The following is a 16,707-nucleotide window of genomic DNA, read 5'->3' on the forward strand; positions in this document are numbered from 1 at the left end:
CCTCTGTGAGAAATTTAAAAACCTTACCGACTCCAAACTTTTGAACAGTAGTATAAATGAAGCATTTTGTTGGAAACAAAAAATTAGTTTGTACAAAATGTTGGCTAGTAAATTTTCCCACACTGACAAATGTGGTATGGCTTTATTACAGAGGTTTATGTTTAGCAATGTGTAGACATACAGTATGCTTGTATTGTCTATTGGTATCCAAGACCTCTGTGGCTTATTGCTTTTGTGAAGTAGTTACTAGCAGCTTAAAGCCACTGAATCCATAAGCTCATCTCACTCAATTCTGCCAATGTATACACCTCACAGAGGCATTAAAACAGTCCTCATCTGTTTTTCTCTTGATGATACTGAAGCTTGCTCTGCGACCAGTGAAATTATGTTTAATAAATGCAGTCTTATTAAGTTTTGATTGTTAAGACAATCACCATTATTACCGCTGCTCAAACTTGGGGTGCTACAGACATGAATGATACCTCAAGTTATGCATGTTGTTAAGAAGAGGTATGCTATTACTTATCTAGCAATCGGACCAGAACACTTTAGCAGCAAAGCAATACTTTTACAACCACCTAAAACACATTAGCAACCAGATAGCAACACCCTGGAAACCACCCTAGTCCTACCCTATCATAATTTCGGGGACTTTTGCATGGGCAAAACTCATGAATGAATGAATTTTAAATGACACAACCTATGTAAAACACTTAGTCTTGATTTCATGAGTAATGCAAAGGTCCCGTAAAAGGGCTCCTAAATTAGTCTTTTACTGCTGCTGTCACTACTTCCGTCTTCTGTCTTGGCAGCCAAATGTACAAATGTACCTTGCACCTTTATGTACGTTTACACATACATTGAGAGACACACACTTGGGTGGGGGGTTTGCAAACCTTTATCAGTGTTGTTTCAGTAACTGAGACTTCCTGGCCTTGACAACCTTGTCTTGAAAAAGTCAGCCTGTGAGTGACGCAGTACCTACGCACCAGGCTTTTGTTTTGGGAATCTTCTCATGAGTCTCGTCACTTGCAAACATAAAAACACGTCTGTTTTGGCTTCAAGCCCCAAACAACTTGTCAAGGTGTGTGAATTGTCTCTAATTCCCTCTCTCTTCTGTTCTTTTTGAGAGTCTATCAGTTTAAGATATATTACAGTTAAATATTCAAAGTGGTTTTAAAGGGATTTCACCCAAATATAAAAGTGTTGTCATCATTTACTCATTCATAACCTTTATGACTTTTTTTTCTTTTGAATCGGTATTGCTTTAGTTTTATTATTTATTTGGTAACACTTTAATATAGGGACCGATTCTCACTAATAATTAGTTGCTTATTAGCATGCCTATTATTAACATATTGGCTGTTTATTTGTGTTTACAAAGCACATATTCTGCATGATGATATTCTAAATCCCTAATCCTAACCAATACGTAAATTTAACAACTACCCTTCTAACTATTAGTAAGCAGAGAATTAGGAGTTTATTGAGGCAAAAGTCCTAGTCAATGGTTTGTTAATAGAGAGAAATGGACCATAAAATAAGGTGTGATCTTTTATATATTTATTTGTTTTTGTTTTTTTGTAATTTTTGTTAGTTTTTTTGTATTTCTATATAGTTTTTATTTATTTTATTTCAATTATGTTACTATATTAAGTTGAAAGGAGAAATGGTGGCTTAGCAACAAGCTGAAATGTCTCACATTATACTGTATATATATAGTTTTCATTGAGACATAAGTCGCACTCGCTTCTTATATATCAGTGTAATAAAGACTTCAATGAATGCCTGGTAGAAGGAACGTTTCACTGTGTGTCTTAATGCATTGACTCTTCACACTGTACTTAATATTGCTCTGTCATGTAGTGTGTCCAATTTAAGTTATCATATGTTTTCATTAGCTCTCCCACTCTGACAGCCAAAGTATCTGTGTGTGTTTGTGTGTGTGTGTGTGTGTGTGTGTGTGTGTTTGTTTGTGCATGGCTTACAGGGTCCGTGTGAGTGATGAGATTAGCCAGAAAAAAACTATAACCTATTGTTTTAAACATTGTCCTCTAGACTGTAACCTCATAACCGATTTAGCACTTTTGTTTTCATGATTAATACAATATGTATCCCAATTATCAAGTCGAGGTTGGGCTGAATGGGAGCAATTTAACACAATCCAGTGGGAACTGAAGTTCTTCATATGGTGCACCTCATGTAAATTACTATACTTCATATTCACCATTTTAATTGCCTCATTTGAATAAAATAAGCCATAGTCAATAGAGTCGCTGTCCTATTAACGACTAAAGAATGCTAATCATATACATGCCTGTGTGTCTCTTATGCATATGCTGTATCGTATTACAGTAGAGCTGTAATTATAGGTCCCCTTATTCATACATAATGCTGTAGATTTGCATTGGGCTGCATAACAGGAGGGATCGTGAATGGAGCCAAATGAATAGGCACACCACAGCAAGTGCTGCAGTAGTATTTCATGTCTAGCTTTCATTTGAGAGAATGTTCAGTTTGATATTGATGTGCTATAAATATTTATACTGCATTTAACAATTAGCGGGAATGTGGAAAAGATAAAGATGTCATTAATCACTGTGCTGTGCTGTGCTGAGTGATAATGAGCTGGAGGATCTGAGTCACCTTGATTTTCTGTCCACTATGACATCATTAAATCAGTGTTCAGCTGCTGTCAACGGTGACTTTGAGGGTGATTCCTTCCCCACTGTTGCTTGGGAATTTGTACAGTTTTTAGGTTTAGCATATACATCTCTTAAAGGTACTTGCCAGTACTGATTGGTCCTAGATGAAGAGGCTGAAGAAACAAAGAAAAATAGCGCAAATAGCATCACTGCATTACCTTTTTTTAATAGAAAAATGACTCTCAATGAAATTAAATTAAGATCAAATGGAGACTTTCCCTAGAAAGTTCAAAAGAACAGCATTTATTTGAAATCGTTAAGATCAAGTTTAGGAAAAATCTGAATACAAATATTTTCCTGGGTTACTTGGCTTGACATTCTTTCTCTCCATTTTTTTATTTATCTTTTTGTCTCTTTCTCTCTCTCAGTCTTTCTCTCTGTTTTGAAAGGAACACAGTGCTCCATCAGAAGGCTACTAGACAGAACATGTGCCCATTGTTCCATTGTTTGTTATTGAATAACACAGAAATACAAAGAATTTCCAGAACCTGTCCCTAATAGGAAGTTATGCTTTTAATCGTAGTGCAGGTTGTTAAGCATGTGATTTTTGAGAATTTGCAGCTTTTTTATGGTTTTGAGCAACAAATGAAAGCATGCAGATGCATAAACGGGTACAAGAATACAAGTATCTACCACTAGCCGGTTCATTCCTGTGTCGTGGTTTATGCATCTTAACTGTAAGAAAGCAATAAAAGTGTAATGAGACTTAAGAAAGCCACTGTAAACAAAGCACTTTCATTACGATGAACATTTGGAAATTTGACAGGGAGTTTCAGCTATTAAAATGCTATCAGAGGAAACAAGTTTCATAGTACCTTGGAGGACTGTATAACAGCTCTGAGTTATTTATGAGAGAATTGACAAATGCTGACACGGCTGTGATCGATACACATTGATTCATGTATGAAGCTCAGAAACGAATTCCAGCATACCAGTTCCCAGCACGACCGCTTACACCTCTGTGTGCGCATGCATGTCTGACTTTGTTTTATATCATCACTTTTCTCATAACGAATACACATTCCCTAATGGCTTTGCCTGTGAAGACATTTCGCAGCAGATTTTATACCGATTCATAAGGTACATGACTTGTATATATAGTGGGTCAAGTGGTCCCAGAACAGGCCAGCTCATGGCCGCTCAATTTAACTGTCTGTTACGGCCAAAACAAATATATTCAGCAGAAACTAATAACATGTTCCCCTGACGGGTGGTATTGTGGGCTACGATTGTGTCAAAACTGGAGGCTCGTGCACAGGCTGCTTTTAGCTCAATCCAGTTGCTTAAGCCTGGAAGCTCATCCAGAGGGATGAATGTGGTCAGAGTTCAATTCACAGGCAAGAGAGGACAAGTACAGATTATCTGATGTATTCGCACAGAAGCCTGAGGAAGCTTGTATAGTTATTTGCCTTTTGTTTAACTTTTGTTTTGCCACTGTTATTAACATAGCAAATGATTTCTACTGTATATCACCACTTTGAATGATTAACACACCCACTGCTTTATAGCTGTTTTATTATAGAACAATCTGCTTATGATGTTCAACCCAGGTGTTAGGCTATAGAATATGTATCATGTACTGAAACAAAATTTTTATGCTTTAAGTATATGCAATATAATGTGAACATCTGTTCATTTCTTTCTGCTTACTCAGTCTAGATATGTTACTTTAAGTTTTTTATCCATAATTGAACTTTTTTTTTCTTGATGTATATTACCGTAAATTTTACTTATTTTCTGTCTGTTCTCTTATATATGTGTATGTACTGTATATAAGTACCTAGAGCTTCAGGAAACCATTCTGATTCTGAGAATGGAATTCGGAATTCTGTGGAATGGATTCAAACATGATAATTTATGTCACTAGTACACTTTTATTGGCAGCTGAAATCATCAAACAATACAAAATATGTAAAGGAATAGTTCATCAAAAATGAAATGTTTCTGATAATTTACTCATCCTCAGGCCATCCAAGATGTAGATGAGTTTGTTTCAGAACAGATTTAACCTGTGTCAATGGTTTGATGATGAATTTGTTTATTATAAACACACAGATTTCACTTCACAAAACGTTAATTAATGGACTTTCAATTGATGGAGTTGTGTGAATTATTTAGGATGGTTTTTATCAGCTGCTTGAACTCTCATTTTGACGGCACCCATTCACTGCAGAAGATCCATTGGTGAGCAAGTGATGTAATGTTAATTTCTTTTAATCTCTTCTGAAGAAGAAACTAATTATCTTGAACCATCTTGAGTGGCCTGAGTAAATTGCCAGCATATTTTCATTTTTGGGTGAACTAGTCCTTTAATAAGCCTTAGCATTTTGTTTTGGAATATCTAATTTCATGATTCCTCATGCCAGTCCACTTTCTTACAGCATTTCAGAGCAGCAGTGGAGTCAGCAGGAGATGATGAGGAACCACTGTTAGAAAATGGGAAGCTGGACGAGATCTTGAGCACTCTTCCTCAGGCCTACCACCTTCACAATGAGATCCTCAATGAGCTGGAGACCCGCATTAAACAGTGGTGAGAACACACATACTGAAGCACATTAAACTAATGCACATCAGTATCCACAAAATTTACACATGCCTGTGCACACATTTAATAGCATGTCATTCCATAAAAATTCCTTACTTGCGTTTTATATATAGCATGTGCATCATTTACAAGGTGTTAATTCATGCACTCCGCATCTACTGTACTATATACATCCCCCCACCTGAGCCACACACTAATACGGACAAGCTGATGTGTTCTTGCCCACATAACATTACATTACACACTCTTATCTCTTTCATAGCAGTACATATGATTGTCACGGTGCACACAGCAGGGAGGACACAGGAAACACGGAAACGAGGATGTAACTCAAAAACATACTTTACTAGGACATCAGGGCAGGACAAGGCAAGGCAGACACTGACAGGAACACCGGGGAGTAACGAGTAGACCAGACAAAATGGCACTACACAGACAGGACTATAAATACACAAGTAAATTAACGAACACGGCTGGACACGAATAAACTACTAATTACATGAAACGAGAACAGGAAACAAACCAAATATGGGCACAAGAGGCAGGAACACATGACACACACACAACAGTTCTCTTACAATGATGTTACAGTAGCACAATCCATTATAATGCCAGCATGAGTGTCCTTGGATGCCCTCTGAAAAGTTCTCATTGTTTCTTATTCATCTTCAGGGAGGACAGTCCGAGAGTGGTTGATGTCATTTTAACGCGCCAGGCTGAGTTTTCATCCTTCGCAACCTACATCTCAGACTATGACCGCAGTATGTCACTGCTGGAGGAGAGCTGTAGACAGAGTAAAGCTTTCGAGGTTGTGGTGAAACGGTTTGAGGTGAGGTCTGACACGCAAATGTGCGTGGATTGTTTGGGAATTGATCCCAATTAGTTGATATGAAAAAAGGATTCTGAAAAAAAAACTGAAATGATAGATAAAATGTAGCCTTTGAATTACTCTAAGAGAATAAGAGAGTCAGAATTCAGACTTTTTTACACTTCATGTCTCAATTATTTTGCTACGAATTTTGAGATAACTTCTCACAGTTGTAAAAAAAAAAAGACTAAATTGTAAAATAAAATATCTCGATTACCGTTTGAATTTTTTAAGCATATGCATATTTTTTAACATAACCATTTTATATCATTTTAATATTTTCTATATAGTATTTATATATAAACAAATTAATACATTATATGTGTTAATATCTCTTAATATTTTTAATAGTTTTTCACATTTGTTGTGAAATTTTTTTAGAATCATAAAATCTGCTGTGGTTTTCCGTTCAGTTCACCGTAGCAGCCATATTCGACAGAGGCTCCGCTGAATCATTTAATTGGAGGATGGTTGGTGGATTCACTGACCACACATTTCAATGGTGAACGGGATCACCAACGACAAGAAGCCAGCTGTCCTCGCTCATTAATATGCATGAGCATCTGTATTCAGAGAAGCCTCAGTGGGTGGTAGACTCAAAATTAGACCCTCAATGTATAGCAGGGAAAGATCAGGAAAGAGGGAAAGAAAGGCTGATTTAGCCAAATATCGTTTAAATGTAGCATTGTCATCATCTGCTCAAATTAAAAAGTAAAAATGTGGGTAGATTTCTTCTTATATGCATGAATTAAGGTTGGTGAAATGCTCAGGGGTTGGTGAAATAAGTGAAGGAGTGCTTTTTTATATTTTTTTAGATCAAGGACTGCATCTTTGTATAATATAATGTGTGACAGCCTGCCATGGCTTCAATCGCAGAGGCTCACGATCCAAATAACCCCAGAGTAATGAAATAAGATTAAGATGTAATTTCTGCTTATAACAGCACATATTATTCTTCACAAAGCATTTCAACACAATGTAATTGATTTGTGGGTGCTCACTCAGTGCTGTCAGTGAGTCCAGGTCAGTACGGCTGCAGTAATGCTTATAGGCTTTGACTGGGTGATGCATGTACCGAGCATCACTAGTTGCCTCTGGTCTCTCCGTACTAATGAAACCAATAGAGCTGACTCTCAATGGTGAAGCACCACGTAAACACACACACACACACTCACACACACACATACACAAGTCAACAACGAGGCAGGCTTTTCCTTACATTTCTCTTATCCTGTCAGCCATTTGTCTAGCCATCGCTGACTTGTTTTATTCACCCAATCTGTGCTGTGATGCTTCTCTCGGCTCGTTAAATGGGAGGAGATGCAGTTGTTTTATTGATCGGGGCCTGAAGGTGGACAAGTCAGGAGTTTAAACACCCGCTTGACTTTATCAGTACATCCCACCATTGTAGCTCTGTAGAAATGTTAAATGTTGAAATGGTACTGGATCACTTCATCAAGAATTGGTCTGGGTCATATTTCACCCCAAACAAATTATGTAAAAAAAAAAAATGGTTTAAGGACCATACGATTTTATTGAATTATAACATTTAAGCACATTTTCTTCTCAGTCCTCATTATCATTATGCTAAATTTCATATTCTGTAATTTAAAACAAGATTAATATTCTAATTGTCAAGTATTTATGTGTAATGGAAGTATTTGTTTCACCTACTTAAAGTATGCTGTTTTACAGTAATCTAATGAGAATCATTGAGAATAAATTTAATTACTAAAAAAAATAAAAAAAATAACTTGATGCATTATAGTAATAAGAACTTGGGGGAATATGCTTAATTGACAGTAAAGTAAAGAAAAAATAATTTGGAAAAAAAAGGATAAAAAATACTACGGATAGGAATTTATATATATATATATATATATGTTATATTTATCTTTTACTTTACACATGGAAATGAATGTGGATTTTACCACATGGGTTTCAATGATGTGGCATTTCGTATTAGCAAACACACCAGCAACATTTGAGCTTTTTGATGAAGGATAGTAGATGCATTCAGGATAGAGGATGCATTAGGAATTCTCTTCTCTGGAGCCGAGCTTGAGTAATCTCATTTTGTGCATGCGTGTGCGTGCTGGGTTGATGACAGAGATGAAGTATCTACAGTAGCTGATCTGATCACCGCTGTGGTCTGATAGGATTAAACCCTGTTCAGCTACACTGTTTACGAGGGTTTTCACCACCAACGTGTGCGTGTGTGTTTGTAAGTATCTGGCTGTGTGTGTGCAGAATGTGTAAGGAGGTAGGAGACTAAGGTGGGCTGCTCTGAAAGAGAGCGAGAGATACGAAGAAAAATATATATGTACATATACATATACATATACATATACACATACACATACACACACACACACATATATATATATATATATATATATATATATATATATACAGTCATGGCCAAAAATATCGGCACCCTTGCAATTCTGTCAGAAAATGCAACACTTCTCTCAGAAAATTGTTCCAATTGCAAATGTTTTGGTATTCACGTGCTTATTGTTTTTGCTTGCACTGCAACAACACAAAAAAACAGAGAAGAAAAGTCAAACTTGATCAAATTTCACACAGAAGTCAAAAATGGACTGGACAAAATTGTCAAAATTGTAAGAAATAATTGCTTTCCAAGCATGTGATGCTCCTGTAATTTGTTTTTAGACACAGCTGTGGCAAGTAACAGGTGTGGGCAACACACTTGCAACCAGTTAAAATGGAGAAAAGTTGACTCAACCTTTGTGTTGTGTGTCACACGGAGCATGGAGAAAAGAAAGAAGTGTAAAGAGTTGTCTGTGGATTTGAGAGAATTTTTTTTGGAAAAACATGGACAATCTCAAGGCTACAAGTCCATCTCCAGAGATCTTAATGGTCCTGTGTCCACTGTGCACAATATCATCAAGAGGTTTACAGCCCATGGCACTGTAGCTAACCTCCCTGGACGTGGACGGAAGAGCAAAATTAATGAAAAATTACAACAAAGGATTGTTCAAATGGTGGATAAAGAACCCCAATTAACTTCCAAACAAATTCAAGCTGATCTGCAGACACAGGGTACAACAGTGTCAGCTCGCACTATCCGTCGCCATCTGAATGAAAAGGGTAGGAGACCCAGAGAGTTCTGAAATGGCCAGATCTGTATCCCATAGAACACCTGTGGAGAGATCTCAAAACAGCAGTTGCGAGAAGGCATCCTTCAAATCTGAATGACCTGGAGCAGTTTCCAAAAGAAGAGTGGCCCAAAATTATATATATATATAAAATAAACATTTTAATTGAGCTGAAGCATAAGACTAAAAGGGCATTTCTAAGGCCATGTATGCACTATGAGCAGGCCTGGTGTTTCTTTGGTTGTGTATTATTAGTACACAGTGTTGCTTTTAAATTGTACAGGTGGAAAGGACAAGATAAAGACAGAACAAGACACTGACACACATACACACAGATCTGGCATTTAGGCAATGAGGCGGAAAAAAGCTAATTAGCCAAACAGTCTTCTTAAACAACCCTCAATTAAATCAGCTGTCCATGCAGACGCTACTTCAGCCGGACCAGTGCCTGATTTGTGTAGCCTGTCTGTTCTCTGGCACGAGCCGCTGTTCGTTCTCCTGGCTGTGTCCCAACTCTACTAAATATCTGCGTTAACACACATACACAAAGACTGGGCACTTCTTCAGCACAAATGTCAATTGGATTGCAGTTTGGTGCAAGTGTTCAGTACAAGGCTGTTCATTAGTTCTGCTGCCTTTAACAGTGACTACGTTTACATGGACATCAATACTCAGATTTTAATCCGATTAAGAAAATACTCTGATTAAGAGTCTACCATGTAAACAGATTTTTGATTACCTTAATCCGGTAAAGTCATAATCGAAGTAAACACAAATCGAATCAAGACATGTGGAGTGTTCCTATTTTAGTCGCATTATCGAAGTGCAGTACAGACATGTACACACCTTGATCAAACTATTACCGTCGTGTAGGACTTTTCGCGACAGGATACACACACGGCAGTGGTAAACCGTTTGACGGCAAATAAAAGACACCGCCGTCCTCTGTATGCACGTAAACGTATGTCAGTGAGAACATGTTGTGCTTAAACACAGGAATCTGACAGGCTTTACGGTCAGGATGAGGCTCAATGCTGGGTAGGAACGATACAGAGAGGAAGTAATTAGATAATGGAGGACAGGTGCAAGATATTAAGTGTTGAAGAAGGAGAAAGGCTACATTCACTCCTAAAAGTGCCTAATGTAGACTTTCTAATTTACACTAATCTAATGGAGATTTAGACTCATTTTATGCTTTAAAATGTGGTCTTATGCTCCTTAACATAACATCATAAATACATCTGATAATTTTACTTGATTGCATATTTTGATATTACATGAAATAATGTGCGTTAACATTAACCTTTTAACTTAATCATTACTGTATAATACATCAGTATATCTGGTAATATATATTTAGTGCATCAGTATACACTTTAAACAAGTCTATTTTGCACCTTTCTGTGTTATACTTATTGCAGTTTACAGAATACTTTAAATATTTGATACATTATGAAATTGTGCAATGTTTTAATATTTAATTTAATATAAAAATTTACTTCAATTTATTATTTTATAATATATTATATGAAATCAAAATGTTGCCGTAATTTTGCACTTTGTTTACTCTTCAAGTGAATACAAATGATATATTTATTATTATTTTAATATGATTGCATATTTTGATATGAAATTAGAAATCTAACACGCATTAGCATTAACTTTTTAATTTGTATTGTTGCTATGTATCTAATACATCAATTTACTGAGAATTTAAAAAATGAAATATTAATTGAATATTATATTGAACAATTACATTTTTATTTTATTAAAATCAATTAAATATTTTTTTAACTTTATTTTAATTTTTTTTTTTTTTTTTTTTACAGATTTTCTGCTTTAGTACACACAAATAGAGAATATAAACAAAAATATCTACACCAACACAGTCACATTCAATGAAATATTTTGTAAAACATTAAAATTAATATCAATTTCAGGTTACACTTTATTTTAAGGTGTCCTTGTTTTGTAATTATACATTTATGTACTGAGTAATATTAATTAACTACATGTACTTACTATATGGTTAGGGTTATGATTAGGGTTTGGCTTAGGGTTACTTGCATGTGATTAATTATTACTTTAATAGTAAGTGCATGTAACGTACTTGAATGTACTTGAATTGTCAGACTTAGAGTGTGCGTGTGTGTGTGTGTGTAATTTATGAAGAAAATGAAGAGAAATGTGATGGATAAAACCTGTGAATTATATGATGATGATAACAGTAAGGTTATGACACAGTTAAGAGAGCTGGTGTGGAAAAAGATAATAAAACCCAGAGAGTGCCTTTCAGAGGTGTTGTGGGAATGATGTTGTGGCAGCTGTGCAAACTGGACAAACTGAACACTGGCTTGTGTTCTTTTATCTTGAAGCCACAACTCCTTTTGTTCACACTCCTCACAAGGTCATTAACGGCATCCCCTTTTCCCTTTTCTTGTTGAAGATCTCAAGCATTATCCCATGTCTCTGGATGTCCATAACTCTGAAGTTATTTGCCCTTATCTGCCCTTTACTGACCTCTCACGTACCCCCTGGCTCCTCAGAGCTCGCATGAACAATGACATGTCAAAGTCAATTAGGCCTTGATTGATTTCTTCTCACCGCATGTTTGACTGATTCACTTGTTCACTTTTTCTCCCAGTGAATGATATAATTGGGATGGAATTGGATGGAACGAGGCTTACTCAGGGTTTTGTGTAGCTGGAAAAAGGAAGGTCAATGAATAACCTTGAAACGGGCTTTTCTAAGTGGTGCCTATGATTTTGTGATCTATGATACTCTTGTGGGTCAAGAGAGAGCACAGGTGGCATGTAACTCTCGATTGTGTATGATTGTGTGATCGAGTTTGTGTGTTTTGTGTTTATAGAGATCTTTTTGTGTCTATACATTTATGTGCAGCATGTGCAGACGCTATAAAAATTATTGTAATTACCATAATTATGAGTTTCTGGCTAGTAAAATGGTTCACATCTTTGTTAAATTCATGATTTTGATTCAAATTTAGATTTCTCTTACTTTATCTTTGTGACATCATGTAAAAACAACAAAATGGCAGCTTCTTCAACAGTTAAAAAAGTTTTATCATGAGGAGTAACAAGTCCTGAATGACATGAACGCAGCATTAGTGTATGATTCGTTTTTGTGTGTGTGTATATTCCTTCTTCTGTTTGTCTGTGTTTACAGTAATAATATGTTTGCATGCCTTGTATATTGTGTATGTGCCATTTCTCATATGCATGTGTGTTTGTATTCCAGACACAGAATGCAGAAGGAGTTCATGTTCCTCTGAAACACCAGCTGCTGCGGGTCATTGTGCGTGTGCTCCAGTACCGCATGATCCTCACAGGTGATTCAAATATTTAGTCCAGATTATATTTTCCCATATTAATACTTTATAGCATTCAGTTCCTTTTTAAGGAAAGAAGACTAAATAATTTGTACAATTTGGTTATTGTTAAAATTTTGAATGTTAAATTTGGTTAATGTTAAATTTTGAAAAATAACGTTTTTGAAATAAATGTTTGAAGTTTTTATTAATAAAAATAAAACTGTATTTAAAAAAAAAGATGACTAATAGTCTTAACCTTGTTTAAACTTGTTGTTTTGGAAACTAACTTAAATAATTAGTGCTGTCAAACAATTAATCGTGATTAATTGCATCCAAAATAAATGTTTTTGTTTACATAATAAATGTGTGTACTGTGTATATTTGTTATGTATATATAAACACACACACACATACAGTATATATATATATTGAAAATATGTACATGTATTTACATGCAAGAATGTATATTCATATAATTTATATTATATTATATATAAATATATTTAATATATAAACAACATTTTTCTTAAATATATACATGCATGTATTGCATGCAGTATTCAAATTACTAAAATTAAAACTGAAATAAGAATAAATGAAAGCTAAATAGAATTATACTACGGGGCCGTTGAATGCTTGAATCTGGCTAACGTTCTAAGCTGTGCAATTGTTTTCAGGGAAACGCACGGCGAACGTAGTTCCAGGCAGGTCTTGACCGCATTATATGACCATATCACTTCGCCAAATGATTTTTGTTATTTCAAAGGTCTTACAACAGCAAAATAACCAAAACCCACAACGACACAGGCCAAACAAATAAATATAGTAGACAAAAGGATAAAAACGACAGAACTTCTCCATGTTTTTGCTACAAAACGGAAAGCACATAGCCTACTCTCTCTCTCCCCCCTGCTCTCTCTCTCTCTCTCTCTCTCTCACAGACGCACATAGTTTGCACACACCTTAAAAAAAAAAAAAGTGAAGTGACATTCAGCCAAGTATGGTGACCCATACTCGGAATTCGTGCTCTGCATTTAACCCATCCAACGTGCACACACACAGCAGTGAACACACACACACTGTGAACACACACCCAGAGCAGTGGGCAGCCATTTATGCTGCGGCGCCCGGGGAGCAGTTGGGGGTTCAGTGCCTTGCTCAAGGGCACCTCAGTCGTGGTATTGAGGGTGGAGAGAGCGCTGGACATTCACTCCCCCCACCTACAATTCCTGCCGGCCCGAGACTCGAACCCGCAACCTTTGGATTACGAGTCCGACTCTCTAACCATTAGGCCACGACTTCCCACCTTAACATAAGCGCTAATGTAGTTAGCGCTACTCTGACCATTTTATCAGTAACATAGTTTAAGAACTTAAAAACTACATGACCTCACAAGCGCGGTAACAACAGCGCTGTTTGTGAAGAAAATGAACTTAAAGTCTCACTATAACTAGAGACACTATTGAGAGATGCACAGACTCACAGAGGTAACATTAATCTCTCTCTCCCTCTCTCTCTCTCTCTCTCTCTCTCTCTCTCTCTCTCTCTCTCTCCTCTCTCATAACTTAGTTATTAATTGTATTAGTCTGCTATCAACGGCTTAAGCCTCCGTTACTAGGTTTAAAATTATGTTTTGGAATTAGCAACGGAGGCATTTGAAGAGATACGGAAGAAATAATCCTACTCACAATAGCGATTTAAGTAGAAAACAGGACGAATGCCTTGAAATATATCATCTGATCGATGTCTTGAGGTGTGGCAAACGTAGTATAAGCGGAATAATTGACTCCGGGCCGTTGAATTATTAGAAAAATAATGCACACCTGAGGTGTAACGGCCACGACGCGCATATTTTTCTAATAATTCAATGGCCCGCCGTCAATTATTCCTTACATATTTAATACATTTATTTAAAAAAGTAAATGACAAAAAAAAATGACAAAGCACATAGAAAAATAACTAAAACTTAAAATAAAATTAAATTAAAAACGGAAAATATAAAAATAAAAGCTTATTTTAAAATATTAATACATATTATAATAGTACAGAATAATGCAAAAATAACAATTGGGTTGTACATGTGTAAATGTTGGAAGTACAGGTATGTGCATAAATACTGCATACAGAGATACTGCACAACGGTGCATTTATACAACAGTCTATAGTTATATCAAAATGCACAGCAAACAATAATTAAATACTAAAACTACGTTCTCAACACTTTATTGACATAATCTTACAGTAGGTGTAAAATTGTTGTTTTTGTTGCTGACATGCAGTTCTGGTGTTCACATTTTGATAGATGGTAGTTCACTTGTGCATGATTTGTCTCTTAATTAAATCTCACCATACAAAGGCTGCCAATGACTTTGAGGTTTGGGGTAAAAATGAACTGTAAATAATATACTGTATGTTGGATCTTGTACATAAAACATATGACTGTTTGAGTGTGTTTAACAGAGCATGGGTTGGTGAAGTAGACGCTATTTTGTCTGTTTATCAATAATTTGGTTTTCATCTCATTCTTTCCAGACTACTTAAACAACCTCTCTCCAGATTCAAAAGAGTATGAAGACACACAAGGTATTGTTGTCTCAGTCTCTCTCTCACACAATGATGACCACTGACCATGTTTGAACTGTGAAAACATTAATTGTGCTTATGACTGCAACTTTTTATCAACAGCTGCGCTGGTAATCGTGTCAGAGGTCGCAGACCAGGTTAATGACAATCTAAAACACGGGGTGAGTTGTTTCTGTGTGTGAGAGAGCGTGTAGTATTGTTGATACATGATGAAAAAAGAGCGAGGGGATATGATGTCATCATAGTGTACCAGGTGTCCAGAAACAAAGAGAGTATTATGAAATACAGTAACAGACACAGAAACCTTCTGTTTCTACCCTTATTCATTTCTAAACAGCTCTTCCTTTTTCTCATCCACAAATCAGTTCTATTTCTCATTCTTACTCTTATGTCTTTCTATCGCAATCGCAGGAGAACCTGCTTCGTTTGGTCCACATCGACTACAGTGTGAGAGGAAAACGAGACCTTCTTCAACCAGGAAGGGTACATTCAGCTTCATACGCTGTATTTATGGTTTCATGTTTATAGTTTATTACTGTTTTTACTAGCAGTAAAACCTGAAAGATCAGCAACAGTTATTAGACATCAAAGGTTTAAGTGAATAACACCCTTACCCATAAGTCACCTGGCCTCTTGCACCTGTGTGTTTTGCAGGTTTTTGTCAAGGAGGGCACTCTGATGAAGGTCTCTCGGAAAAGCAGGCAGCCCAGACACCTCTTCCTGGTATTTTGTCATGCTTCTCTCTACTTGCAGTGTACTTAATTGTATTAAATGTGCACTTGAATTGTAATTCAAATTTTAAGTATATAAAAAAAACTACACTTGCAGATAATATAATATTAATTAAATATAAATGAAACAGGCCACTTAAGTGCACTTAAAGCAAGTAAACTTTCATGATTTTCTTAACATACTTAAGTACACTTTTGAAAAGTGCACTTTGTAATAATGCCAGATTAAAAGTTTATGTACAGATTAACTAGTACATTTTAAATCATTACATTTTAATAATCATTTGCCATAAAGAAATATCCATTATAATTTTAACTTTAATGTGTTACTGGATATTACATTTAAAGTTAATATATTTTAAACATTCTAAATTGCCTCTTCATCATTACAAATGTGTAATTACAAATAGATTGAAATACAAGTTTCAATAGAAATGGGATTATTATATATTTTAGTTGACCATAAATGCTTGTCAATACATTCATCAGTGCACTTTGACCATATTTCATATACAATGAACTATTTAAAGATGTAATTACTTTTAAAGATGTACTTAAGTGGGTAAAAAAAAGCACTCTTGCATAGTATTTATTTACATTCCTTAGAACAGATGGCTTCACAGTCATTTGGAGCTCACCTGACTTTGTTTGTGTCTGAAAATTATTGATCAAACCAATTGGCAGAATGGGGCTGTTAAAGGTGGGGTAAGTGATTTCTGGTAGCCAGTGTTGACATTTGAAATCACCAAAACAAACACGCTCCTACCCCTAAAGGGTTTCGCCCCTAATTTGATAGCTCCACCCCACACATTCTTACGGCAA

General features: G+C 35.9%; 1 protein-coding gene across 2 annotated transcripts in view; it reads left to right on the plus strand.

The window, feature by feature from the left end:
- LOC306855241 (FYVE, RhoGEF and PH domain-containing protein 5-like) overlaps positions 1-16,707 on the plus strand; it is a 43,998-nt gene that overhangs the window by 15,397 nt on the left and 11,894 nt on the right. For both annotated transcript variants that reach the window (XM_079393780.1, XM_079393779.1), the window contains exons 6-12: positions 5,087-5,235; positions 5,923-6,079; positions 12,499-12,589; positions 15,104-15,154; positions 15,257-15,315; positions 15,566-15,637; positions 15,809-15,877. In XM_079393780.1, coding sequence (XP_079249906.1) covers positions 5,087-5,235; positions 5,923-6,079; positions 12,499-12,589; positions 15,104-15,154; positions 15,257-15,315; positions 15,566-15,637; positions 15,809-15,877 — 648 coding nt within the window. The remainder of the gene's footprint in view (positions 1-5,086; positions 5,236-5,922; positions 6,080-12,498; positions 12,590-15,103; positions 15,155-15,256; positions 15,316-15,565; positions 15,638-15,808; positions 15,878-16,707) is intronic.

The sequence above is a fragment of the Barbus barbus genome, assembly GCF_936440315.1.
Source record: "Barbus barbus genome assembly, chromosome: 35".
In the NCBI taxonomy this organism is placed as follows: Eukaryota; Metazoa; Chordata; class Actinopteri; order Cypriniformes; family Cyprinidae; genus Barbus; species Barbus barbus.